The sequence below is a fragment of the Mirounga leonina genome, unplaced genomic scaffold, assembly GCF_011800145.1.
Source record: "Mirounga leonina isolate KUSES-001 unplaced genomic scaffold, KU_Mleo_1.0 Mir_171, whole genome shotgun sequence".
NCBI classification, from domain to species: Eukaryota; Metazoa; Chordata; class Mammalia; order Carnivora; family Phocidae; genus Mirounga; species Mirounga leonina.
Window position 1 is genome coordinate 10,368,394 of NW_023270436.1, and position 26,318 is coordinate 10,394,711.

At 56.8% G+C, this 26,318-nt stretch overlaps 2 protein-coding genes across 3 annotated transcripts; one reads left to right on the plus strand and one right to left on the minus strand.

The window, feature by feature from the left end:
* Window positions 1-34: 34 nt before the first annotated feature.
* Window positions 35-19,779, minus strand: DDX54 (DEAD-box helicase 54). Its single transcript, XM_035017047.1, has 20 exons — window positions 19,558-19,779; window positions 17,039-17,168; window positions 15,572-15,642; window positions 14,589-14,777; window positions 14,442-14,491; window positions 13,350-13,391; window positions 13,138-13,233; window positions 12,311-12,432; window positions 12,149-12,210; window positions 11,941-12,072; window positions 10,182-10,392; window positions 7,604-7,738; window positions 5,751-5,981; window positions 5,592-5,665; window positions 4,646-4,849; window positions 3,417-3,559; window positions 3,213-3,326; window positions 2,478-2,582; window positions 2,187-2,299; window positions 35-640 (listed from the first exon to the last, which is right to left on the minus strand). Exons 1-20 carry the CDS (start codon window positions 19,729-19,731, stop codon window positions 408-410), a joined length of 2,631 nt encoding a protein of 876 aa, XP_034872938.1. The 5' UTR covers window positions 19,732-19,779; the 3' UTR covers window positions 35-407.
* A 252-nt stretch (window positions 19,780-20,031) lies between these two features.
* RITA1 (RBPJ interacting and tubulin associated 1) lies at window positions 20,032-26,208 on the plus strand. 2 transcript variants are annotated; one of them, XM_035017048.1, is made up of 4 exons: window positions 20,032-20,257; window positions 20,442-20,575; window positions 20,950-21,315; window positions 24,112-26,208. In XM_035017048.1, exons 3-4 carry the CDS (start codon window positions 21,005-21,007, stop codon window positions 24,617-24,619), a joined length of 819 nt encoding a protein of 272 aa, XP_034872939.1. In that variant the 5' UTR covers window positions 20,032-20,257; window positions 20,442-20,575; window positions 20,950-21,004; the 3' UTR covers window positions 24,620-26,208. The 2 variants fall into 2 exon arrangements, with proteins under 2 accessions (XP_034872939.1, XP_034872940.1); XM_035017049.1 differs by having other exon boundaries at window positions 20,102-20,257; window positions 20,455-20,575.
* Window positions 26,209-26,318: the final 110 nt, after the last annotated feature.

The window sequence follows — 26,318 nt, forward strand, 5'->3', positions numbered from 1 at the left end:
CCTTGGGTAGACGGCGCTCCCCGTCCACTCAAAGTGCGCAATAAAGGTTTATTACATTAAAAACACATCACTGGGCCTTAGGCACTGAGGGCTCGGCCCCGAGTGGCCACCAGCTCTGAACTCAGGAACCGCCCAGAACACATGGAAGCAGTAGCAGCTGAGTGGCCACCCCGGGTTTTGGCCGTCCCGACCTTGCCGGCAACCCCCCCGCGCGCCCCTGAAGACCCTGTGTGAAAGGCCCACCTTGGGCAGAGGCGGCCACTGCCCTGTGTGGCCAGGCAGCACCCCTCTTCTGCAGAGAGCTCCGCCAGCGCCGGCACAGGGCCAGGCACGCAGTGGCACTCGGGGACATCTGCTGACGTCCACCCCTGCACCGCGTGAGGAGCCAGGGGGCTGGGTCACGTGCCTTACATCCTCTTCCTCATCTTGCCCTTCTTGGCGTGGGCGCCCCGGCCGAAGGCGCCCCGCTGCAGCTCCTGGGCTCGGCGCCGGTTGCGGGCGGAGAGCTGCTTCAGGCCCCCTCGCTGCAGGAAGCGCAACTTCTGCGCTCGGCGCCGTTGCTTCAGAATCTGCTGCTTGGTCTTGAGCTCTGAGCGCACGCGGCCTGCAGGGGCGCCTGGGGTGCGGGGCTGGGACGCACCTGCCAGGACAGGGATTCAGGGAGCTCAGCCTTCCAGTCCACTCCTAGGGCCTCCCCTTCCCAGAAGCCTCCAGGCCGCCCCCACCCACCACCACCCCGCTCCCGTTCTGGGTTCACTGCTGTGGCCCCAGGGTCTGGTTCATCGAAGGTACTCAATAAAGCTTCTGTAGTCTGCTGTCGTGGTCAACAGCATGGACCCTCAAGCCCACACTGCCGGGGTTCAAATCCCAGCCATGACCTCTCGGACTTTGAGCAAGTCACTTAACGTCTCTGTGCCTCCCTTCCCCACTCTGAATCAGAGATAACAGCACCCAACTCACGGGTCCCAATGAGGAGGAGGTGAGGAGGTGTGTACCGTGCTCAGAACAAGAGCCAGCCCAGAGTAAGGGCCTCCTAAGGGCACTATCACGGTTACAGGCCATCCGATGGAGATTTATTGAGCATGTGCTCTATGCCAGGCACTGGTGACCCAGCCCTGACTGAGAAAGACTCCAATCCCTGTCTCCACGGACTGCACGCCCTAGGCTGTTAGCTTAACTTCCTTGGGCAGGAGAGAGGTCAGAGAAGGCCAGAGAGGGGAAGGGATGTGCCCAAGGTCACACAGCAAAGCGGCGGCAACAGACGTCAGTGGCCCCAGCCCAGCCTGCTCTCCCAGATCTCTGGGAGGGCACTTACCCCTACCTCCCCGGCTCCCCACTAAGTCCTGGGTCCCCCCCTCCTCTACCACGTTCCCTCTCCCTGCCTGGCTCCTCCCCTCCCGCAAGAGTGACCTTTTCAGAGCTCCCATACAGATGATCATTAAGGCAGCCCCAGTTGTCTCCACGGGGGCCAGGGCGCCTGACAGGGACCCATCACCTCCAAGGAGGACAAAGCACAGAGGGAGAACGGCTGCTCCTTCCTGGAGCCCACAGGCCATCCTCTCTGGGGAGCTGAGTCGTGAGGGGTGCGAGGCCCAGGGGAGGCAGGGGCACATCCACAGAGGCACAGAGAGATGGAGACAGAGACAGAGACACCAAGAGGGAAAAGAGAGACACAGAGAGACTGGGGAGGAGAGAACAAAGACTGGGAGATGCATGTGTAGAGAGGGGAAGAGAAATGATGAGGGAGACAGATGAAGACAGAAAGGTGACAGAAAGGCCAAGACACAGGAAGAAAGGAGACAAAGAATGAAATGACGAGGGGGACAGATGGAAACAAAGTCTGAGAGATGGGAAGAAAAGGAGACAGAGACAGAATGAGGAGAAAGGCAGAGAGAGGAGCAGGGACAGGGATGCAGAGTCAGAGAGGGAAAGAGAGGAATGGGGACCCAGAGAGAGAGAGAGAGCCTAGGGAGTGACAGAGAGGATGCTTCCAAGAAAACCAGAGACAGAGACAGACAGAGAGGGAGAAACGGAAGCCAGAGAGCAGAGACGCTGAGGGGAGCGGACAGAGCCCGTTCAAATCCCACGGCAGCCTGGCACCGCTGAAGGGCTCAGCCCGACCAAAGAGAACCAAGTCCCTGGATGATCAAATGGACCACTTGCCAAACTGCTTTGAGGACCATTACCTTGGCCTCTGCCCCGCTTCCCACCTCTTCGCTCTGGGCCTCGCTGGTGGGATGTTCCTTCGTCTTCTGAGTCACGATCATCGATTTTCTGTTTCTGTTTCCACTTCTGGTAGCTGGGAAGCCGCGTTAAGGAGCGGATACAGGTACCACCTCTAGGGGGTGAGGCATCAGGTCTCGGCCGCGCCCCCACATCCAGAGTATGCAGGGACAGAGGCTGCTGGGCCCCTCCGGACCCCAGGCCTGCCTCTAGGGGATACTTGGCCCCGCCCCTGGCCCCGCCCCTCTGGATACAGGTCCCGTTTGTAGGAGCTGCTGATGTAGCGGCCACTCTCGGTCTTGATCTTTTTCTTGTCCTCCTGTCCCGACTGTCCCACAAACCGCTTCTTCTTCCGGTCCCTGCGGGAGACGGAGTTGGGAGAGCTGATGTGGAAGGAGGTGGCCTGGGGCGCCTGTTTCCTCCCCACCACAAGGGACGCAGCCAGCCCATGTCTGGCATACAGCAAGTGCTCAATAAAGGCCCGTTCCCTGCCCGCTTCACCTCTTCCTGGCAGCCCAGGTCTCAAAAGGTGGTGTGGGGGTCATTGGGAATTGGGGGGCCTGGATCAGGGTTAGGGGCCCAACGGGGGTTCCCAAACCTACTCTGCCACCTCCTGGCTCTGTGACCCTGGGTTGAGTCACACCATTTCTCTGGAACCAGAGTCCAGATGGGAGAGATGGGGCATGAGTTCTGTCGAGAAAGACGAGCTAGCAGGAAGGACAGATGGATCAAGATCCCTGTTGTGTACGATCAAATCAAGGGGACAGGATGTGGTGGTGGGGTCACTGTCCTTACTGTGTGTGATCGTGTAGGACAACACAGGAGGGCTCACAATCCATGCTGCACACAGTCTAATGGGGGTACTGATATTTCCTGCTCTAGGGGAACAAACGGGAGTCAGGACAGACAGGGGCCACCTGTCTGCTGTGTGGGACCACAGGGCAGGCAGAGGTGCATGGGGGTGCATGCTCACTCGCTCGCTCACTCACCACTTGAGCTGCTGCCGGCCCCTGGTCAGGTTCTGGGCTTCATCCCCCATCAGGTCCAGGACAGCGCCAGCCACCTGCTGCTCGAATGCCCCCCCGTCCCCACCGACGCTCAGGCTGCAGACGAAGGGCCGGGACATGCCACAGGGTCAGTGGGGGGCCCATCAGGCCCCACCTGCCCCACCCCAGGACCAGCCAGCCACTCACCCCCTCTCACTGTCGAAGTCCTTGGGCCGGTAGGGGACGTAGAATTCCTGGTCCCGATGCCGGGCCTCCTCCCTCCGCCTCTTGGCTCCCCGGTCAGGTCCCGGCTGTGGCCGCTTCTGGCCCATGACCTCCGTGAAGACATCCTGGCAGACAGAGGCCCGGCGTCACACCCCCCAGGGAAGCCACTGGCCTCTCCACTTGCCAGTCCAGCTAGAGTTAAGGGCCAGCGGCTTCCGGGACTTTAGAAGTCTGGTGCTTCCACCCGCACCCTCTGTTTCCTCATCTGCACTGCAGGACTACCTCGGCCCCAGCAGAGCAGGCCGGGTGCAGGAGGAGGGGGCTGGGGGCCACCCGGGGCGAGACCCACTTGCCAGCCCCAGGCTGGTGCCTCAGGCTGTGTGACCAAGGCAAGGCCCTGCCCCTCTCTGGGCCTGGCCTTGCTCTATACAGTATGGACTAGTCCAGGAGTTTCCACCTGTACTTTTGGCTACTGAGCCCTCGGTGCAAATAAAATACGAGAGAAATATCCTGGTAGATGCGCGGGCTCAGGGCCCTGCCCGCCAGGCGAACAGGGTGCCCGTGTCCCCCAGCCTACTTTCTGGCACGAAGGCCCCGTGTCTGAGGCCCACATGCCTGTGTCATGCCCTCTCTGCTGGCAAGAGTCCCTGCTCGGCCCCTGTCCACCTGTCCCGGACCTCAGGCTGAGACTGTCATGGTGAGGAGGACAACGACTCAGCCGCCACCAGGGACCCTCCAGCGCTGCCCCAAATCTGCCCCGTGGGCCCCGGCCCTGTGCCGTAGTCGCTTGGCTGCAGCGCCCTAGCCCACAAGGTTCTGGAAATGAGCTTCCCTCAAATTCGCTTGGCGGCAGAAGCTGAGCTGAGCCGACGTGAGGCTGCCTAGGTTGGGCCTGTCCCCTCGGTGTGGGGACTGGCATGGCACACCTTGTGGGGGGACCCCCTGACGCATCTGAGGGCGGTGACACCCCAGACTCAATGGGGTATCATATCATGCAGAGTGTGCCCACCCTAAAGATTCTGGAGCCTGAAACACATCTGGCACCGGGCTTCTGGGCGAGGGACAGCGGAGCCGTACCATGAGCCCGACGGGAGATGGACACGGAGTCCCGGCATCCCCCCCAGTGACCACTCAAAGCCCTGAGGGTAGCCGCCCCCGCCCGGCTCTACCCCCAGGCCCAGCCTCTAGGGTGGCCAGAGCAGGGCCCGTACCTCCACACTCTCTCCCGCTGCCTCCTCCTCCTCGGGCTTCTCTTCCTGGGGTGCCGGGCAGCCTGGGGCGGGGCCAGCTGTGTCCTCCTGCCACCCCTGCCGCCCCTGCCGGAAGCTGGCGATGGCCTTGCGGTCCTTTTGCCGCTTGGCGCGCATCACCTGGCTGCTCAGGTCCCGGCTGGAGGCGTTGATCTCAAAGATGGTCTGTGGAGGGAACACAAGAGTCCTTCACCCACTGGCCTCCTCCTTGCCAGCGCTGCCCTCGCCAGCCTGGTGGGCTCCCTATGGCATTCCTCCCCAAGTCCTTTCACCTCTGTGAGGTGGGTACTCTGGTTACCTGCATTTCACCTTAGAAAGGAGGCCCAGAGAGGGCAAGCAGCCAACCTGAGGTCACCCAGCTGAGACAAGTGAGAGTGGCATTTTGATCCTGGTTTACCTGGCTCTGAAACCAGTGTTCTCTACCATGACCGTCCCCAGCTCCTCTTCCCTGATACTGGCTGCCTGGCAGCCTCGCCCACTCCCGGGGAGGTCTTTTGGTGCTTCTGATCCCACCCCGTGCAATCCCACCCCCCAGAATCTGCATTTGGACAATGGGCCCAGGCCCCAGATGGGGTGCCCAGTGGGAGTCAAGAGGGGATGAAAGGCGCAGAAAGCCAGCTCCAGGCCGCTGACAGGACTGGCACACGTCACTCCCCTCTGTGAGCCTCAGTCTACCCCTCTGGAAGCGGCAGGAAATGGCTACCACATGGGGTATCTGCTGCAGGCCAGCAGGGACGGTTCCAGAACAAGGGGCATCACTTGAGATGCTGATGAGGCAGAGCTGCAAGCTCAGAAGAAAAGCCCCGCTGGGGTCCTGCTTGGGGTCAGGAGCTCAGCCAGAGTCCCGGCTCCACGGCAGCCACCGTGACCCCTAGGCACCCGCGGGCTCTCCCACCCCCTTACTCACCGCCCGTGAGCGGTAGTTCTTGATGCGGTCTACCAGCTTCAGCCGCTGCAGCTCCTTCTCCTCGAAGCGCGAGCCTGGTGGGGGTGGGGAGGAGGCTTGAGGCCGGGGAGGCTCCGCGGGGGCCCACTGTCCCAACTCCCGCCCCCTGCAGGGACTCACTGAAGAGGGGGTGCAGGCCCAGCCCTGCGAGGTCCAGCTCCTTGGCCCTCTTGATGGACTCGGGCGAGGGCGCAGGCCGGGAGCGCACGTACTGCCGCTGAGCGTTGTCGGCCACCCGGCCCAGGCCCCGTAGCTCCAGCGACGCCACCAGGGTGCTCTGCAGGCCACCCTCCTCGTCGTCCACCACGCTCTGCGGCACCTGGCCCAGCACGCCGTCCACGCTGACCGCGCCTGCCAACACACGCGGAGCCCGTCGGAGGCCCGCAGCCGGCCCTCGCCTCCCAGGCCCCCGAACCACGAAATAATCCCGTTATGGAGCAGCTGCTCCGGCCAGCCACTTGACCGAGCTCGACTGGGCGCCCGCAATTACAACCCGAGAGCCACTGCCTGTTTTCCTGAAGAGCGTTTTCTATCCACGTTCCTGCTGTCTTTAGCTAACTTTGCACCGGAAGGGCGGGGTTGAGGAGCTGCCGTGGGGCCCATGACCTGCGGAGCCTAAGCCACTCGCTCGCTCGTGCTTTCTGCCGACTCTCCCACGAGACCACCGGGTGCCCACAACAACCGCACGTTACAGAAGAGGAGACTGAGGCGCAGCAGAGGTCCAGTCTTGCCCAGCAGTGCGCTTGCAGGGCAGTGACAGGATGCAGCCCCCGCACTGGGTCAAGAGCCCACCTCCTCTGCAGCAAGCCGGTCCTGGGCCATGCTGCCCACCTGGCTAGCGCTGGGGCAAATGCAGGATGGCCTCCCCCTAACAGGTAACTACTCTGTGGCTGGCTTCTGCTGGGACACTGCGGTGGGGGCTCCTTCCCTCTCTCTGCCCGCCCCCCCCCGCCCCCCCCCACTGCTTGGCCTCAACTCGGGAGGTCTGCCGAGGGCTCCAGAATCTGCATTTGGACAATGGGCCCGGCGGCTGGGCTGCAGGTGCTCCTGATGCTCTGAAGCACGGATGCAGCACACAGTGGGGTGCTCAGTGAACGCGTGCAGGGTTGCCCCGAGTGTGGGCTCCATTTACACCTGGCCTGCTGAATCTGCGCTCCCACCTCCCTGCTGAGTAATAAGCAACATGGGATGAGTGGCTTGGCCTCACCTGTGAAGCAACCCTCCCTATGTTCTCAGATGGACATGGGAGACAATGTGCACTAAGGGCTCGACACACAGAAGGACCACAGGAGAAGGCGACCATGATCGCCGCTGCCCACCCCGTGCAATCCCACCCCACAGAGAATAAGGGAAAGTTCTGGGAGCTCGGCCTGAATGAACCTCAGTCTCTCTCTGCTTGCCTCGGCTGCCCCGGAAACTTAGTCAAGGGCAGGGTCTCAAACAGATGCCCGCAGGGGCCAGACGAGAGGAGCAGGGGAGGCAGGGGCTGCCGTGAACCTGAGGGCCCATCTATCCCGGGCACATGGCCCACACTGCCTGTACAGCAACCTCAGGAAAAGGTAGACTAGGCAGTCAGACCCAGCCATTTTCCAACAGACATGAGGAATCTGGATTTGTATGTGAAACTCTGAGTTTAAAATATAGGGCTCTTGGGGCGCCTGGGTGGCTCAGTTGGTTAAGCAACTGCCTTCGGCTCAGGTCATGATCCTGGAGTCCCAGGATCGAGTCCCGCATCGGGCTCCCTGCTCGGCAGGGAGTCTGCTTCTCCCTCTCCCACTCCCCCCTCTTGTGCTCTGTCTCTAAAATAAATAATTAAAATCTTTAAAAAAAAAAAAAAATATAGGGCTCTTACCCTGGGGTCAAATCCAGCCCCGCCTCCTCCCAAAGCCAGGACAGCTTCTCCCCCACCTGCACCATGGGCTCCGCAGCGGACCCACAGGGACTCCTGCTCCAGGGCCCCGGCCTCCACTCACCTGAGGACCCCTCATAGGGGCGGGCAGGAGTGAGGGCGCGGCCGAGAAACAGGTGCAGGTCCAGCAGATAGGGGACCTCGTCTGGGGCCACCAAGGAGTAGGCTGTGCCACTTCGGCCAGCCCGGGCCACGCGGCCTGTGGGGAAAAAAGGTCAAGCTGTAGAAAAGACAAAGGACCCTACAGCCAGCATGAGTCCCGCTGGCCCGACTCTAAGGGTGTGGGCCAGGCCAAGGCCACACTCGCTGAGCTGCTGTCCCTGACTATGAGAAGAGAAGGGGCACCAACGGTCACCAGGGTTCCCGGCACAAGTGTGTGAGCCCACACAGTGCTCTGGGAAGTTAGCAGAAATAAAAATAAGGCTACCTGCGCTCATTATCAACATCCAAAGTCTTCAGCATCCCCATTTTGGGAGATTTTCCCCAAGGAAATAACCAAGGATCCAAAGATTCACATTCAAGGGTGCCTACAGCAGCTGTGCCCAAAACAAGCCCAAGTTGGAAACCACTTCAAGACTTGACAGAGGCCTGGCTAAATGACTTAGCTGATGACCACATGGTGGGAATTACACAGGTATGGAAAGGGGCCAGCAAACTGTGGCCAGTGACCAAAGCTGGCCCCCTACCTGTTCGTGTCAATAAAGTTTCATAGGTACACAGCCTATTTACATTCATTTACATATTTTCTAAGGCTGCTTTTGAGCTACAATGGCAGAGACCAGGGAGATTATATGCCCTCAAAGCCTAAAGCATTTACTATCTGGCCCTTTACAAACAGATTTGCCAACCCCTGTCACAGAGTGATGTTTAATGGTGAACGGAAAACACGACATAGGCTGACGCAAGAAAAAGGTGACAAGAAAGAATGTCCAGTGTGATTCTAATTCTGTGTTAAGGGAATCCAAGTGTAACGTTATCTTTGGCTTATTTCTGCATTTGCAACAACAAAGTGTCACCACATTTGCAAGATTCGTTTGGGGTGGTCTGACTCACACTGTGGGTCACAGAGCACATGAGAAACTCCCTTTGGGGGGGGTTCTGTGGACCCCTTGAGGAACCCGCAAGCCAGCTCTTCCCAGAGCCATATGGACATGGCAACTGGCAAACAACAGGGAGCCAAGGCCCCCAGACCCGCAGCCGGGGACCCGGATGGAGGCCTCCCACACGCACTGACTGAAGGTGGAAGCAATTCTCCCGGGGCCCAGCATGGGCAGCCAGAATTTACTTATTCAACAATGTTCAATCATATGGAACCTTCCCGCCAGATTCTTCTCTCACGGACACGCATTGAGCTTATTTGTATTTACAAATGAAGCACGTAGTTAGGAGTTAAAAAAAAGCAAAGAGAATAGAATGGTGGTTGCCTGGGCCTGGGGGAGGGAGGCCAGGGAATTAGGGTTAACGAGGACAGAGTTTCAGTTTGGAAAGATGAGAAGGTTCTGGAGGTGGACAGTGGTAATGGCTGCACAGCCATATGAATGTACTTACTGTCTCTGAACTTATACCTAAAAGCGATTAAAATGGAAATTGTACGTTATGTATACTTTTTACCACGATTTTTAAAAAGGCAGCAGTGACAAGAGCCACACTAAAATGACAGCCGTGCCACCAGGGAGGCAAGGAGGGATAGTGGTGAAGAGGGGGTTCCAACCCCAGCTGTCCCACTTTGCTACCTGTATGACCCCTGGCCAGTTATGAACCTCCCTGGCCTCAGTTTCTTCATCTATAAAATGGGGCTGATGGGGGCGCCTGGGTGGCTCAGTTGTTAAGCGTCTGCCTTCGACTCAGGTCATGATCCCAGGGTCCTGGGATCGAGCCCCGCATTGGGCTCCCTACTCCCTGGGAAGCCTGCTTCTCCCTCTCCCACTCCCCCTGCTTGTGTTCCCTCTCTCGCTGTGTCTCTCTCTGTCAAATAAATAAAATCTTTAAAAAAAAAAAAAAAATGGGGCTGATGATGCTGGCACCAACTACATAGAATGGTTGTGAAGACGGAAAGAGCCAGTAAAATGCTCGCACCCAGGCCGGACAGGAGCGTTGGGTGGCGGGGGACACACCAGTTGCTGTCATTTCACCAATGACAGGCGCGTGGCTTACTGCCTTCTATGTGCTTTGCTTCATTTTCCAGTTTCCCTACTATGTGGGTGCCTTACTTTTATCCCTGAAAAATGACAGAGTCCTTGGCCTGGGACGGCAGAGAGGAAGGTGGGCCCCACGTGCTGACTCGACAAAGCCAGGCGCTCCTTCCTGTCTGCCCTGGATGAACAGGAGGCAGAGGGGTCCGTGTGTTAGTTCAATCTTGCAAAGGTTTAACGGAGAGGAACTAAAAAGACAGAGTTTCAGGGAGAGGACCGTGAGGAGGAGGGGGATCGGGGACATGTCTTCGGGCCCCAGGACAGGAAAGGCAGAGAGAGCCCAGAAGAGCTCCAGAGCTGCTCAGAGCTGTGCGAGTCATGCCTGGGCCACATCCTCCAGAGACGCGACCTTATGGGGCCCTTCCCCAGGCCTCGATGTCTCCGCCTGAAGCACCGGACCCTGCACCCTCAGCTCCCACCCTGGGCCAGCTCCAGCCCTGGGCTCCTCACCCACGCGGTGCAGGAAGAGCTTGCCCTTGGCAGGGAAGCTGTAGTTGATGACGTTGTCAAGGAGCGGGATGTCCAGGCCGCGGGCTGCCAGGTCAGTCACGATGAGGGCGGAGCACTTGCCGTGGGTGAACTTGGCGAGGTTGATCTTGCGGGCCGTCTGGTCCAGGGCGCTATAGATGTGGGCGCAGCTCACCCCCTGCGTCGTCAGCAGCTGCTCAGAGTGAAGACAAGAGGGAGGGAAAGGGGTAAGAGGGCTTGCAGGGGACAGGTGAGGAAGCCAGGACACGGACGGCGGGGGTGCCACGATGTGGTGGGAAGACTGAGGGTTCTGGAGTAGGGGGCACTTCCGGTCTGAATCCTAGCTCTGAGGGGTAGCTGTGGTGTGATACTTCGTCAGTACGTGAGGTCTCTATCACCTCCCACCTCTCCGTGGGGCCGGAGGAGTATCAATGCAGAGGTCTCCCGCAGGGACCGACCTCATCCCGCCTCTGCTACTAACAAGCTGTGTGACCTTGAGCAAGTTATCTAACCTCTCGGTGCCTTCGCTTTTCTCGTCTGCAGAACGAGGGAGACTAAGAATTTCTTCTTTGTGGCTTTGTGACGAGGACTGAATGAGTTAATATGTATACAGGGCTGAGCACAGGGCCTAGGACATTAGAAGTACCGTGACAGTATTAACTGCTATTTTGGGCGCCTGGGTGGCTCAGATGGTTAAGCGTCTGCCTTGGGCTCAGGTCATGATCCCAGGGTCCTGGGATTGAGTTCCACTTCGGGTTCCCTGCTCAGCGGGGAGCCCGCTTCTCCCTCTGCTTCTCTCTCTCTCTCTCTGTCTTTCATGAATAAATAAATAAATAAAATCGTAAAAAAAAAAAATTACTATTTTGGTTTTATTCATCAGTGATCCCAGCAGCTGCACAAGGAAGCACCGTTAAGTGCACAACAACCACGTGAAACCCAGTGAACTGCGTCCTCAGATAACAAACCCCAGGTGTGGCCGCCCTGGGGTAGGTGGCAACAACTGGCAAAGGGCCCTGGCAGCCTCTGGGACACCCAGACTGCCCCATGCGGAGGATCCCAGGCATATGCGTATGGAAAAACTCCACCACACTGCTCCCAGAAGCTTAGGACACTCTACCCAGCTTCCAGCTTGCAGGGCACGCCTCCATTTTAAAACGTGAGATACACGGGACACTGAAAATCTACAGAAAATGGCAGGATTGGGGGCGGGGGAGGTACTTCTAAATAACCTGGATGTAGGGGAATATCAGAGGAATCAAGACTAGGCGTGAGTTGATAACTGAGTACTTGGGAGTTCGTGATGCTATCTGCTGACGTTAGTGTGTATTTGGAATTCTTTTTTTTTTTTTAAAGATTTTACTAACTATTTGAGAGAGAGCGCGTGCACTTGAGAGAGAGCCAGAGAGAGAACATGAGCAGGGGGAGGGGCAGAGGAGAAGAAGCACGCTGAGCAGGGACCCTGCCTCGGGGCTCGATCCCAGGACCCTGGGATCAGGACCTGAGCCGAAGGCAGACACTTAGCTGACTGAGCCACCCAGGCGCCCCTGGAATTCTTTATGATAAAAAGTTAAAGAATAAAAGAGGACCAGCCCTGGCCAGGCCTGTGTCCCGCCCTGGTGCTGCCCTCTGGTGGCCGCACCTGGAGCCGCAGCTCCAAGCCTGCCGCAGAGGAGGTGGTGGTGCCCAGGAGGCTGGCCCAGCGGCGGCTTCCCCAAGCTGGCTCCCTCAGGGCGCCCCCTACCTCGCTGATGTACTCGGCGTGGTGCTTCGTGGCCACAAACACCACCGTCTGGTCCTGGGGCCGCACCACGGTGCGCAGCAGGTGAAGCAGCACGGCAGCCTTGGTGTCCTCGCGCACAAGGAAGAAGGAGGTCTGTGGGGAGAGGGGCCACGGTGGGCTCACAGGGCCGTGGCTGCAGGCTCGGGAAGTGGCACGGGTGGAGCCTCACCTTGAGGTGCTCGTTGAGCTTGGCGTCTACATCGAGCCGGATGAGCACGGGCTCCGTGAGGCCTGCGGTTGGCACAGGGAAGGTGTTGGCGGGGGGGGCGGAGGTGGGTAGCCACGGAAGGACGAGCCCCCCAGGCCCCTAGCTGCACCCCGGCTCACTCACCCGCGCGGGCGAACTCCACCAGCAGTTTGGGCAGCGTGGCAGAGAACAGGACGGTCTGGTGGCCCCCAGGGAGGCGGCCGATGATTTCCTGCAGCTGCTCGGCAAAGCCCATCTCAAAGAGCCTGGGGGACAGAGGGCGGGGGTCGGGAGAGGGGCTTCCACTCCAGCGAGTTCCAAACCCGTGGCCCTCGCCCCCTGCACACTCTCTGCCACGTGGACTGGTGTGTGTCCCACGTGATTCTTTAACCTCACTCTTTAGCTCACTTTTTCTCTGCGTGACCACCGCATGCCCAGCAGTGATGACCTAAAAACCTTCAGTCTGTTCTCAGTTACGCGGCTCCATGTCATGCTGAGGCCAATGCCAGGGGCCCTCCCGCTGCGCCAGGCACGGTGTGAGGGCTTTCTAAGCACTGACTCTCCCAGCACCTGCCAGCACGGGCTAGTGGGTGCCCTGTCCGTGGATGCGCCCACCAAGGGCCACGGACCCTCAGATGTGCCCAGGGTCACAGAGCTGCGTTGTGATCCCACCCCTGTCTGGCTCCAGTCTGGTGCTCCCAGCTTTGTGCTACTTTGTATTTCTTTGAAATCATGTGTTTGTTGTTTTACTGTTTCCTCCCACAGCCCTAGAAGGAAATACAATATACAAACACCAAATAAAAACTTGGTGCAGGCAGCTGTGAGCCCAGGTGCTGCCTCAGGTCTGTGGCCCACGCTGGGGGAAACAGTGCTTTGAGCTTGGCCATGCAGGTCTCTCCTTGCCAAGTCCTTCCTCCGGGTCTCGGGGCCAACCCTGGTGCAGGTGCAGAGGGGAGTGCGTGTGGTCTTACCTGTCTGCCTCATCGAACACCACGTACTCCACACTCTGCAACTTCAGGTTCATCTCCACAGCCACGTGCACCAAGCGCCCGGGGGTAGCAATGATTCTGTAAGGGGTGTGCAGGCCAGGTCACTGGGGCCCCCGGCAGAGCCCTCCTCGCACTCCCCAGGAGCTGGCCGTCGGGGAGGAGACCCCAGACCGCCGTCCTCAGCCCAAACTCACATGTCGGGATTTTCATGCAGGGCAGCAAACTGGTCTTCCATCCTAGGGGGAAGAGGAGGTGTCAGCTTGACACACAGGCCACTTTAGTCACTCTCCCTCTCCAGAACCAGGTGGTCAGGTGAGGCCCACAACCCGCCCCCAGGCTCCAAAGTAGGGAAAGGCGATTGCCGAGGCTCTGGGCAAAGGCGCTGCCCTGACAAGACACGAGTTCAAACACACAGAAGGACTGATACCACGAAGACTTCCCCAAAGAGATGGGCTCAGCCCCGGAACTGCCCCCACTCCCTCTCTGGACTGCCACAACCCTGCCTCGGCTTCTAGCGCCACCTACCAACTAACCCCGGGACCGCCAGCTCCCCAAGATTCCAGGTGGCCTGGATCTCTCTGTCCTTGTTCTTAAACCCCCGGGCACATGGCCCTAACTCCGGTCCTCCTCTGAAACCCCCTTGGGATGCCCGCGAGAGCCAGGATTTTGAGTCTGGCCTAGCCCAGGGAGGCATTTCGGACAGGCATGGGCTCCAGAGACAACAAATTACAGTGCAGGCAAAGGAACACTTAAAAGCCAAACATTCTTCTCAGAATCCAAAGTGACTGGTCACAGCGACATTCCGAGAGAACAAGAAGGAACGGGCTGCCCTGGGAGGGAGAAGCCTGCGGGACGGCGCAGGAGACTGGGTTCCAATCTTAGCTTGACCACCAACTCGCCGCGCGGCTCTGGGCCCATCACGTGCTCCGTCTGCTCATCTGGGCAACAGGTATGGTGCCTGCCACCCCAAAAGACGGGACCAGCGCAGCAGGAAATCCTACATTTTTCACATCTGAGCTATCACAAACTTTACTCCTTGATTTCCGTGCGAGAGCCCACTGTTAGGGGTACGTGTTGAAACAGGTACAACCGCGCTGCCTGAGCGCTGACCTGTGCACCACCAGCCCCCCAGGAGCACCCGAACCCGTCGGCAGTCGTGTGGGAAAGTCCTGTGGCATTTTACTGCACGTTTCCCTTTCTCTTTGGGGTGCGCAGAGCAGCACCGCTGTACCTCAGCCGCCCAGGCTCAGTCAATCCCCCGTGGCACGGGGCAAGGGGGCTCTTACTTGTCCCCACCCAGGATCAGGGCGGTCCTGAGGCCTGTGAACTTGCCGAGCTGTGCGGGGGAGAGACAGAGAGAGAGACATGACTCAGCCCGCGCAGGCCTCCCTGACCGGCCCCGGCTCAGCCCAGCAGCCGCGGCCCCAGCACACCTCCCTGGTGAACTTCATGGTCTGCAGGGCCAGCTCACGGGTGGGCGAGAGGACGAGGGCGCGGGCCCCAGTCTGGGCGCTACGGGTCTTGAGCCGCTCGAACATGGGGATGAGGAAGCAGGCCGTCTTGCCGCTGCCGGTCCGGGCCATGGCCACCACGTCCTTGCCATCCAGGATCACCGGGATGGTCTGGAGGGAAGCGGGGGGGGGAGGGGCAGGGTCAGCTCCGGCCCCCTGCACCACACGATCCAGAGCACTGAGCCCCCAGGGAGTGGGCAAACTCAGGGTCTCGGTAAGTGGTTAGGGGTCTGTTGCCCGGTCCTGCGCCCATTCCTGCCAAGCCTTATTTGTACCCTTCCAGGAACTAGCAGCTCACTACTCCCAACTCTTTCTTTCTTTTTTTTTTTTTAAAGATTTTTTATTTATTCATTTGTCAGAGAGAGAGAGAGAGAGAGAGAGAGCACAGCAGAGGGAGAAGCAGGCTCCCTGCTGAGCATGGAGCCCGATGCGGGACTCGATCCCAGGACCCTGGGATCATGACCTGAGCCAAAGGCAGATGCTTAACAGACTGAGCCACCCAGGTGTCCCCTCCCAACTCTTTCTACAGCTGGAACACACCCTTCTTTAGGTCAAGCCAGACTCTACCTCCCTGTCTTATCCTCCTCCTCCTCCCCAGAGGATCATTGTCCACCTCTTGGCTAACTATCTGAGGACAACACTCAGGACCCAGGGGTGATAATGGGGTACCTGTGAGCTGCCTGGGCAGGGGCTCAGCAGTGGGCAGCCTTGGGGAGGCTCAAATGGCAAAGAGGCCAACTTTCTCCACCTGGGAAATGGACCGGCTGTGTGGGGCTTCAGCCAGAGTCAGAGGGGAGATAGATGTGACAGCCCAGACAAGGGGGCGGGGATCGCGAGGCTGGACAGGAGGGCCAAGTCGGTCATCCCCTCCTCCCAAACCCCATTAACCTTCCCCCGTCTCATACCTTCCTCTGGATGGGTGTTGGCACCTTGTAGCCCTTCTTCATGATGCCCTTGAACACCGGGTAGCTCAAGCCTGGGAGAGACATAGGGATGGTCAGGGGGAGGGCAGCCCCCGCGGCACACCACGGAAAGCCAACCAGGACGGATGACCGTGTCATCAACGTCAATAGCAAGAAGAAAAGAAAGGCGACAGAACAAAACTTAGGAGACAAACCTACCCCCTGGGGGGGATACACCTCATGTGGATTCTGACTTGAACGCACTCGTGAGACAACTTGGGGTCTCAAAGTGGCGGGGTCTCAGCTCTGCTGAGGATCTGTGCCTGTTGCAGGCGTGGTAAGATCATGTGGGAAGTATTTAGGGATACAGAGAGGGGATGTCTGTGATTTGCATCAGAATCCTCCGGGATGCTGGGGACAAGCGGGGCGGGGGGTGGGGGTTGTGGAGGAAATGGGATGGTTGACAATGGCAATGGGTACAGGGAGACTTACTGTTTTCTATTTTTTTTAGATGTTTGAAATTCTTTATAGCCAAAAGAAAAGGGTGGGAAGTGGCCAGGGCCTGAGATGGGCGTGAGTATGGGTGCTGACCAGCTGAGGCATGTGGCCCTGTGTGGGGAAGGAGGTGGCCTTTGGAGACTGAACGTGACTTGGCGTTATGGAAATGGGAGGACAACGGGAGGCCTGGGGACAGGATGCACCGTGGTTGTAGCTGCTTTTTGGTCAACTCTTCATCTTTATGATCCGGAAAGGTGAAAAGTAGCCACGTGTAGATGTTTTTATTTGCTTTTTCTCTAATTATTGATAAAAGTTTAGCAGTTTTAATATATTAATTCGCCATCCAAATTCCTTTTGTGAGCCGACTTCTCATTTTCTTCACCCAGTTTTCTATCAGGGTATCTTTTTCTTACTGATTTGTAAAAGCTCTTTGTATACTACAGATGTTCACCCTATACTGGTCCCCAAAGTTGCAAGTACGTCCCTGATACAGCATTTACTTTAACTTAGTTTACAGTGTTTTTCTGTAAACATACATTTAACCGAAAAGAAGTTAAATTAGACAATGTTCAGATCATACTTAGAAAGGGCTTCTTTTTAAAATTATAAAAATATTCACCTTGATATTTAAATCTTTGCGCCAGATGCTACTGATTTGTAAAGAGCAAGAAAGAGAGTTCATTCAGCGTTCTTTCCCGCTAGCCAGGTGTCCTGATACCACCCACTACTTCACCTTTCCTCCCTCTCCTCTGAAATGCGTTTTGTCCTGCAGTAAGTCCCCGAGCGTCCTCTGTTCTGTCGTCAGTGCTGCCCTGAGTCTGCTTTATCTGCTCTCTCACTGGGTCAGTCCTCAGTCTACCTGATGCCTACCACAGAGCTGGGCCTCAAGCAGACATCAGTACCAGAGCACAGAGGGCATGATGAGCCCCTGCTGCGACTCCCCCAAAGTTCCCAGATGCCTGGCTCACCCACCCATGGACTGGAAGCCTCCGGACTTCTTCTTCTTCTTGTTCTGGGCGCGTACCATCTCCCGCGTGTCCGGCTCCACGTCTGAGGTGCACTCCGAGGTGGGGAAGGTGGGCAGGGGTCTGCCAGGTCCCAGCTGGGAGGGAGGAACAGAGAGGCAGCGTCACGCCAGGCACAATCAGACCACTGGGGGAAGGGAGAGGGACTATCTTGTCGTGGGCACCCCTCCATTCAAGCCGACGATGCCCCCACCAGATCACGTGACCTCTCTGCTAAAGGGCTCCCCATGACTGGGCCCGGGCAGGGCAGAGGCTCAGAGAGTGGGCCGTGCAGATAGACTGCCTACGTTTCAATCCCTTGCCAGTTGTGAGACCTCAGGCGAGAGACTTAATCTTCCCGAGTCTGTTTCCACATCTGGGAAACAGGGATGACAGACAAGAGCATGTGTCTCACAGTGCGTGTGAAGACTAAATGGATAAGTGTAAAGCCTAGATCAGCATCCAGCACATAAATGGTGGTATTATCATCACTGTCATCCTGGTCTATCATTCAGTACCCTCAAAATTAAAAACTCTAGAGGGCCAATCAAAGCATGTACTGTGTGTGTGGTACTAGACTTCTCCAAGCTGCCCTGTCCCCCTCTCCCGAGCCCCCTTCTGATCCATCACCCCTCCCAGCTCTGCTCTCTCTCGTGCAGCCTCCTTCCTGCCTAGCCAGGACCCACTTGTCCTAGCACAGCTATATCCAACCCAGATACCTCCTCTGGGGAGCCTTCTCAGACGACAGAGCTGTCCCCCTTCCTCTCAGAAATAACATTTATGGAGCACTAGTTCATCATTATGGTTAAAACTTCTGTGGCCCTCGCTCTAAGCCAGGTGATGCTCTGAGCATTCATATAAAATTACCCCGCTTTTAATCCTCATGGCTACTCTGTGAAGTAGGGACTATTAGTTTGTCCATTTTACAGAGAAGGAAACTGAGGCACAGAGTGATGAAGTAACCTGTCCACGCTCACACAGCCAGGAGGGATTTGAACCCTGGCTTCAGAATCTATGTTCTTTCATCTGTGACCCTCTGTGGCCCCCTACAACTGTCTGGCTCAGAGACGCAGTGTGTCTAGTGCGGTCTGTGAGCTCAGAGCGGATTTTATACATTTAAAAGGCTGTAAAAACATCAAAGAAGACAATGACATTATACGGCCCCACAAAGCCTAAAATATTTACCACCTGTCCTTAACAGGAAAAGTTTGCCAACCTCTCTTCTAAGACACGTGAAAACCAAGTGCCTGGAATCCACGTGCCCCAGCAATATTTACTGAATGAGTAGAATGCGTGAACACTGTAATTTAATCCTTTCATGAGTCTCTGAGGCACATATAATCCTCTGTCTTGTACGCATGTGTAAACTTCTGCCTTCTACAGATGTGGCACAGAGAGGTTAAACAACTTCTCCAAAGTCCCACAGCCAGTACAGGGTTGGGCCACATTTGAACACAGGACTGCACCAGGGCAAAGCTCTTCGTCTGAACCATATCTGCGGGCTCTTCTTTGGCACCTACTACCTTGCCCTCCTGTGCTTTAGCAATTTCTCCACGTTTATAGAGCACCTACTGTATGCCAAGCACTGGCTCCCTCGGGGTGGGGAAACATAATCAGATCCAGTCTGGTCCCTGACCTGGAGGAACGTAGATCCCTCTCTTCATCTAAACACTCACTCTTTCATCTACCTACCCAAACCCCACTCTGTGCCAGGCACCATCTGGGCACAGGGCTGTGGGAAATAATGGGCTTTTAGCTCTTTTGCCCCCTTGGTGCTCACACCCGACCCTCCACCTTCTATATATAGTTGGCACTCAGTAGTGGAAACAGCACGGGCCCTGGAACCAGAGATTTGCATCCTGGCTCTTCCGCTCACAAGCTGTGAAGTCTTGGTCAAGTTCCTTAACCTCTCTAGGCCTCGGGGTCCTCCTCTGGAAAATGGAGATGGCAGCACTTAGCTCACAGAGCTGGTATGAGGATTATATGATAAGGTTTGTAAAGTTTTTAGCGTGGAGCCTGGCACATACTAAGCGGTCAGCAAACGCGAGTTTAATTTACTATTAGCTAACCAGGGTCTTGGGGGCGTCACTGTCTCAAGCCAGGGGGCCGGCCTCCGCTTAATTCAACCCGGCAAGAATCCCCCAAACTCTTGGAAGTCGGGGCTTCGGCTCCCGCACTTTTCATTGGACCAAAGGGAGCTAGGACCCGCCCCCTGGGCAGGAGGTAGCCAATGAGGGGCGACGACCAAAAGCCGGCCAGGAAGACCCGAAGGCCCCGGCCCCTGAATGCAGAGGCTCTAGCGCCGGCGGCCGGGGCGTGGCGGGCACGGAGACACGTGCTCAGGCTGGCGGTCCTGTCTCCGACCCCTGGCCAGCCGATCCCCACCCTCAGCCGTGCCCACTCCCCAGCTGGGAAAGCCGAGGCTGCGGGGCGATGCGCGGAGCCGGGGCCCGGGCTCCAAAGTGCGCCTCGGCCCCGCGCTCCTACCTTCTGGGCCCGGGCGTCATCTTCCGCCTGGATCTCAAACTCGCCGTCCTCCGAGTCGCTGCCGCGGGCCTGGGAGGCCGCGCCTCGGCGCTTCCGCAGCCCCTTCTTTTTCCTCCACTGGGCCATGGCAGCGCGGGACCGAGGTCCGGCCGCCGGGCGCGTGCCGGCCGCCATGCGGGCCCCGGTGCAGGGAACCGCGGAGGGGGCGGGGCCTGCGGGTACGTACCAACGGCGCGGCTGGACGGGGGGAGCACTGCGCCTATGGGGCCCCGCCTGCGCTGCCTCCCCTTCTGTAGCCCCAGGAGGACTGGCGCGCACGCGCGGGCACACCGCTGACTGGCGGGAGAGCGTCATCTGCGAGGCTTCGGGGAAACTCCGGGGGCGTCCGGAACGGGGTGTCCTCCCCCGTGCCAATGGTTCCGGCCGCGCCGCCCCGCCCCGCCCCTCGCTGGTTGCCGTGGGCTGCGCGCGCCGAGCACACGTCTCTAGGGCCTGGCTGCCGCGTGATTCCGTCCGCTCGGTTCCCGGGGCTGCGGCTGGGGCGGGGGCTGGGGGCGGCCCGAGGTGCCTGGGCTCCCGGGCTTCCCGGGGTCCGGGCTGCAGATAAGCTGGGAACTCGGTGGCATCTTCAGCGGAGTCCAGACCTGGTGAGGAGGGGGCGCTGAGGTTGCAGCCGACATGCTGGAGCTGAGATGCTCAGGTAGGAAAATAACTCAAGATTGCAGGGACCGCGGACATCAACCGGGGTATTGACTTGGGGAACGGGGAATATGGGGCAGTTGAAGGGATGGGTGTGACCCGCCAGTAGTAGAATGGTTAAGTGCATAAGCTCTGCACTCCTCTGTCAGGTTGAGATTTCTGTTCCACTGTTTCAACTTTATTAGGTGCGACTTACAGGTGTGACTTCGGCTTCTGAAGCCTCAGTTTTATCATCTGTGGGATGGACATAACCGAAGCTACTTCGAAGGACTGTTAAGAGGATTACACGAAACAATGCTTGTGAAGCTTTTTGCACAAGGTAGGCATGTGATAATGCTGGTTATTCACCCCATAAACATACACAGGTTATAAGGACCTGCCCTGTCTCCCGCATCCCACCCTGCTAAGTTTTCTCGTTGGTGCCAAAATAGGGACAGGCCCCATCTCTTTTTCATCCCCCGTTCAATATTGAGCACTGTATGCTAGGAGTGCACATTTATTCATTAAATATTTGCCAGTAGCGCCCCTCTCCCTATGGTTGTGACAGCCAAAAGACAGACGAACAAATTTCTGAAGTGTCCCCTGGGTTTGGCAGCTCCCCTTTTGTCCTTGGGTTGGGAACTTAAGAGACAGCCCATCTTCCTGTGCTGGCACCAACAATGACAGGGGTGCCACCCTGACCCCCTGTTACAGGGAGCCCTGGAGACAGGACCTGGCAGGCAAAGCATGCCTGCTATCACACGGAACCATGGGCAGCGTGAAGACCCCCGTGGAGCTGGCCATCAGTGGGATGCAGACCCTCCATCTTCAGCACCGTTGCCGGGGCGGCCACCGGGTCAAGGCCAGGGCATCCTACGTGGATGAGTCTTTGTTTGGCAGCCCTGCGGCTACCCGGCCCGCACCACCAGCCTTTGACCCACCCTGGGTGGAGAAGGCCAACAGAACCAGTGGAGTGGGCACAGGGACATCACGGGCCTCAGGGGCCAACGGGAGCTGCGAGGCCACCTCCTCCAGGGGCAGCACCCCAACCCTCACACCAAGGAAGAAGAACAAATACAGGTAACAGGATGGGGAGATACACTCCTGTACTCATGAAGCCACCTGGATTCCAATTAGAACCCTGCTGTTGACATGCTGTGTGACTTTGGGCAAGTACCTTGGCCTCTCTGAGCTACAGTTTCCTGTTGTGGAAAATGGGACCTAGTGGGTCTATTGAGAGGAAATGAAATGGGGTGTGTACAGGGCTTGGCATAATACCCTGACAGGAAGCTCTCAGTAAGTGAAAGTGACAGTGGTTGAACACCCATTTCCAAACGCCACAGACCAAGCAAGTGAGGCCCAGGGGGGTCAGGTGATTTACCCCAGATCACAGAGCAGTTTGCATAAGAATATTAATGTGGTTGATCCATGAAATGACATAGATGTGGTGGGTCCCAGTTTTAGCAAGTCGTTTCAGAAGTGGTTTTTGCTGCCTTTTCACGAACAAACTAGAAAAACAGGAGTTGATGCTAATAGTTATTATTGTAAATTAATAAATGAGATTATTTGGATTATTTCAGGTTGATACCAGCATAGAGGGAGGTATCTAGTGGTGGGCCACAGGGCTCGATCTTGTTTATTGTTATCGGTGGTTTGGACAAAAACACAGAAGACTGGAATATTAGTCATTTACAGCTGTCATAATAAAATACCATAGACTGGGGAGCTTAAACAACAGAAATTAGTTTTCTCACAGTTCTGGAGGCTAAAAGTCCAAGTTCTGGGAGCTAGCAAGCTGAAGCCTCTCCTTGGCTTACAGACAGCCACCTCCTCGCCCTGTTCTCGCATGGCCTTTTCTCTGTGAGCATGTGCATTCCTGGTGTCTCCCCCCTTCTTATAAGGACACCAGTCCTGTTGCTTTAGAACCCACCTTTATGACCTCATTTAAGCCTAGTTATCTCTTTAAAATTCAGTGTGAATTTTGGGAGGACGTAGTTCAATCCGTAACAATTAGCCAATCGTATTTAGGATCCATTCTGAGCCAGGAGGGGCATAGGTTGGTAGAGAGAAGTGAAAATGGGAATGGTGCCTATTTAAGGAGATAAAATTCAATGAGAGAAAAGCAAGGCTCCGTTGTTATTAGGCCAGCTTGAGCGCCGTGCATCTGATGTAGGGGCTGTAAGGTAGGGTCAGGTTGAAGTTAGCAGCACTGACACCTGCAACGTAGCTGAAAACGCTAACGTTAAGTAAGTGTGGGCTGCATTAACAGAGGTATGGTGTCCATGACGAGGGAGGTCAACTCCATGCTCTCCTGGAGGACAGAATTTTGTGCAGGATGCTGACAAGCAGAAGTTGTCAAGTGAGAATGTGCATAAGAGAGAGATGCTGTCGAGTGAAACCCTTGGCACCGGACGGCCATAGGCAGCGAGCAAATGTGGTTTGACGCAGCAAAAGGTGACATTTCAAAGACTTGCAGTTTGAACACAGAAGCACTTTCAGTCCTGGCCAAAAGCCATGGAGCTGACACCTCATAGGTGTGCCCTGAATGTTTGTGAGATGAATAGAAAAAAAAAATTGCTGAGTGAATCTAATTAAAGGTGAGAAGCCTAGAAGTCACTTATATCTGAAATGCTGATCCCGGAGCTTGGGCCCTTGGATTTGAATCTTGTCTCTATACCCTCCTCGTTACGGGGGGCCTTCCCCTCCCCATGCCTCCTTGTCTTGTTTGTAAAATGGGATTATCATATCTCCCTCCTGTGGATGTTTGTGAGAGATAATGAGATGATGCACATGACGTGCTGAGTTCTGGGCCTGCACATGAAGAGCCCTCAGTAAATATTCAAAATTTAAAAAGCTTCTCTGGTGATGAGGCCAGGTCAGCGTTATAACACAAGTTCAAACTGAGCGCCCTCTCGAGGCCAGGCACTGCGCTGTGTCATTTCAAAAACAGTGGGACGGGCCACAGGATTGCAGAGGGTTTGTCTGACAAGGCCACTAGGGAGAAGGAGAATTGGGGGTAAAAAAAAAAAAAAAAAAAAAAAGGTAAAGACCTGTAAAGATTAAGGTTATACTTATTGGGACTCCTACATGCAAGTGACGTGGAAGACTTACCCAAAGTGGCTTTAGCAGAAAAAGGATGTTTAGGGCTTGTTTATCAGGGGCTCAAGCTGTTGTTGGATCCTGTCTCCCTCTTAGCACAGCTTGCCCCGCCACGTCGCATCCGAGCCAGCCACCAGCTGCTTTGCCCTTCTATCCTGCTGGCTTCTCAAGGCCAGTTGGCAGACAACATCTTTCCTGGTAGTTTCTTTCTTTCTTTTTTTTTTTTAAAGATTTTATTTATTTATTTGACAGAGAGAGACACAGTGATAGAGGGAACACAAGCAGGGGGAGTGGGAGCGGGAGAAGCAGGCTTCCCGCAGAGCAGGGAGCCCGATGCAGGGCTCGATCCCAGGACCCTGGGATCATGACCTGAGCCGAAGACAGATGCTTAACGACTGAGCCACCCAGGCGCCCTTTCGTGGTAGTTTCAACAAGGGTCCTAAGGCAGGCGCTCATTGGACAGGATGGGTCATGCGGCCTTTCCCAAGCCAATCAGTGTGGCCAGGAAGATGGAATATGCAAATTGGCCAGGCCTGGGAAAGGGGGAGGTCAGGATGCAGGGGACTGGCTGCTTGGCAGGGGAAAAACAACGGAGATGGGGATGGTGGGACACCAGAGGGCTGTGGCCTTGCTGTGGGTGCCAGGCTGGGAGGCAGGGACTTTGGGATCTACAGGCAACCTCTCTGCTACTGGAGGTGTCTGGCAGGGGGTGGGGGCTTAAGGTTTTTAGGGTTTGTTCATTCCCCCAGCTCACTGCATTTCTCTTCCCTTTTCTAGACTGATCAGCCACACTCCTTCTTACTGTGATGAGTCGCTATTTGGCTCCCGACCTGAGGGCACCAGCTGGGAGGGCCCGTGGATGGCAAAGGGGGATGCTGCCAAACTCCATGCCCTCTTCTGGACACCCCCAGCCACCCCTAGGGGCAGCCACTCGCCCCGCCCCAGGGAGACCCCGCTGCAAGCCATTCACCCAGCTGGTCCCTCGAAGACAGAGCCCAAGGTGGTGGCAGACACCCGGAAGCTGTCCACAGATGGGTTAGACTCTCCACACCCTCGGAGGCGGGAACGTTCCCATTCCCTTACACGCCTGAATGTCCCCAGCACTGGTCGCCCACCTGCCAGTGCCCCCCACACCAATGGGCCTCGGGATCCCAGGCCTTCCCTGTCAGGGGTGACCTTCCAGAGCCCCCTAGTTACGCCCAGGGCTCGCTCGGTTCGTATTTCACTGCCAGCCACCCCCCAACAAAGTGGGGCCACCCAGAAACCAAAGCCCCCTTGGAAATGAGTTTCTTGGTCCTCTCGTCAGGTTTGCCCATGGGGTCACGGTGAGGGGCCCAGTTTCAGAGTCTCCCAGGTAACCATGAGGCATTGGAGAAGCGCTCGGGGGCAGACATAGCAAGATTGGGCGGTGCCTCTCTTTATGCTGACATCCACCAGTTGGATTCCTACCTTTTACTCCATGATGGGGATTTGACAGCTCCCCCTTGAGATGCCTGTTCCCAGTCTTGCTATAGCCACAGGCCAAGTGAGTGCCAACCCAGGGGTGCCCCTGGGAGGGGCCCACCACTCCCCCGTCACTCCCACAGCATTGTCTTGTTGCCAAGTCTGAATAAATGGCACGATCGCCAACCTGGAGGGTCCCTTCTTCCTTCAAGCCAGGCTTCCTGCTCAGGATGAGTTTCCAGCTGAGTCTGGAGTTTTCCCAGGCACAGTGAACAGACCATGGGGAACAGAGGATCTGGGTGATGTGTGGGTGGACATGTTTTTATTTTTAATAATCATGTATTTATTTTCACATATTAAAAATATATCAGTAGCTCATCAAAGCCATGACTGACTAATTTTATTTTCCTCAGGGCAAGGGCCAATATAGGCCTGAGTTGAATTAAATAACAAAGATAAATACAATGAGGAAGTGGCAGAAATCGTAACTGTGGTGAGTTGACAACTGAAGTTTGAGAACATGGGCCTCCCACATTTCCCACATTTTCCCAAAAAACAGAGTGACGAGGAGGACTCTGCCAAGTGGAGAAGTCCAAGAAGGCCAGAAAGTTACACATGGCATCTGGAGAGCACTCCGGACAGAGAGAGGCGTAAGCGGTCCGGGAGCGCCCTGCTCTCTGGCGCTCTGCACCACCCTGGGTCAGGTCACTTATTCTGCTCGGATGGAGTTATACCCAGAATCCCAGGATCCTGCTGGATTTGGGTGGGGGGTAGGCTTTGGCCTCTTTGTGTCCCCACTTCCCTCCAGTGCGCCTCCAGGAAGCACTGCGATTCTAGAGAGCCCAGTTGGAAGCCACATCATTGGTTCTGTACCTCCACCTCCAGGAGGGGGAGAGCGGACGTGTGCGGGGAGCAGGCTGGGAGGGACCAGCGGTGGCCAGGACCAGGGGCACCCATGCAGATGCTTACTGGGGTCAGGTGGGCCGTGAGCAAAGCAAGCCAGCCGCACTCTTGGCACAAACATTTTGTACATATGTAGGATGTTTAAACTAGAATTTCACAAAGAATTAGTTTCCTCCTTGGTTTCACCGGAGACACCCAGCTCTCCTCTGCCTTTATCTCCTTGCCCTGTTATAATAGACGAACCAGAAATGCCTCTCCTCCTGAGTACACTAAAGAGGGCGACAGCCCAAGTGTGATGGTACTGGGGCAGTTGGCACAGGCCGTGTGTTTGGAAGGCAGCTGGGAGTGGTGGGGACTGGGGCAAGCTGCAGTGTCTGCCATCTAAAAGTGTCTGCCGCTCGGCTCTCGAAGACGGGCAGACCCCGGGGTATCTGGATGAGATGTTTCCCAAAAAAGCAGAAGGCTGGGTTTCTCTAGGACAGCCCCTGACCTGAAAACCTGATCCTCCTGGAGTTCTCTGCCTGCCTGCCCTGCGCACCCCCCCCCCCCCCCCCCCCCCCCCCCCCCCCGCCCACCCCTCACAGGCAGCTGTGAGCACAGCCCGCCGCCCTGGTGGCTGGTATGTGCACTGCAGCCAC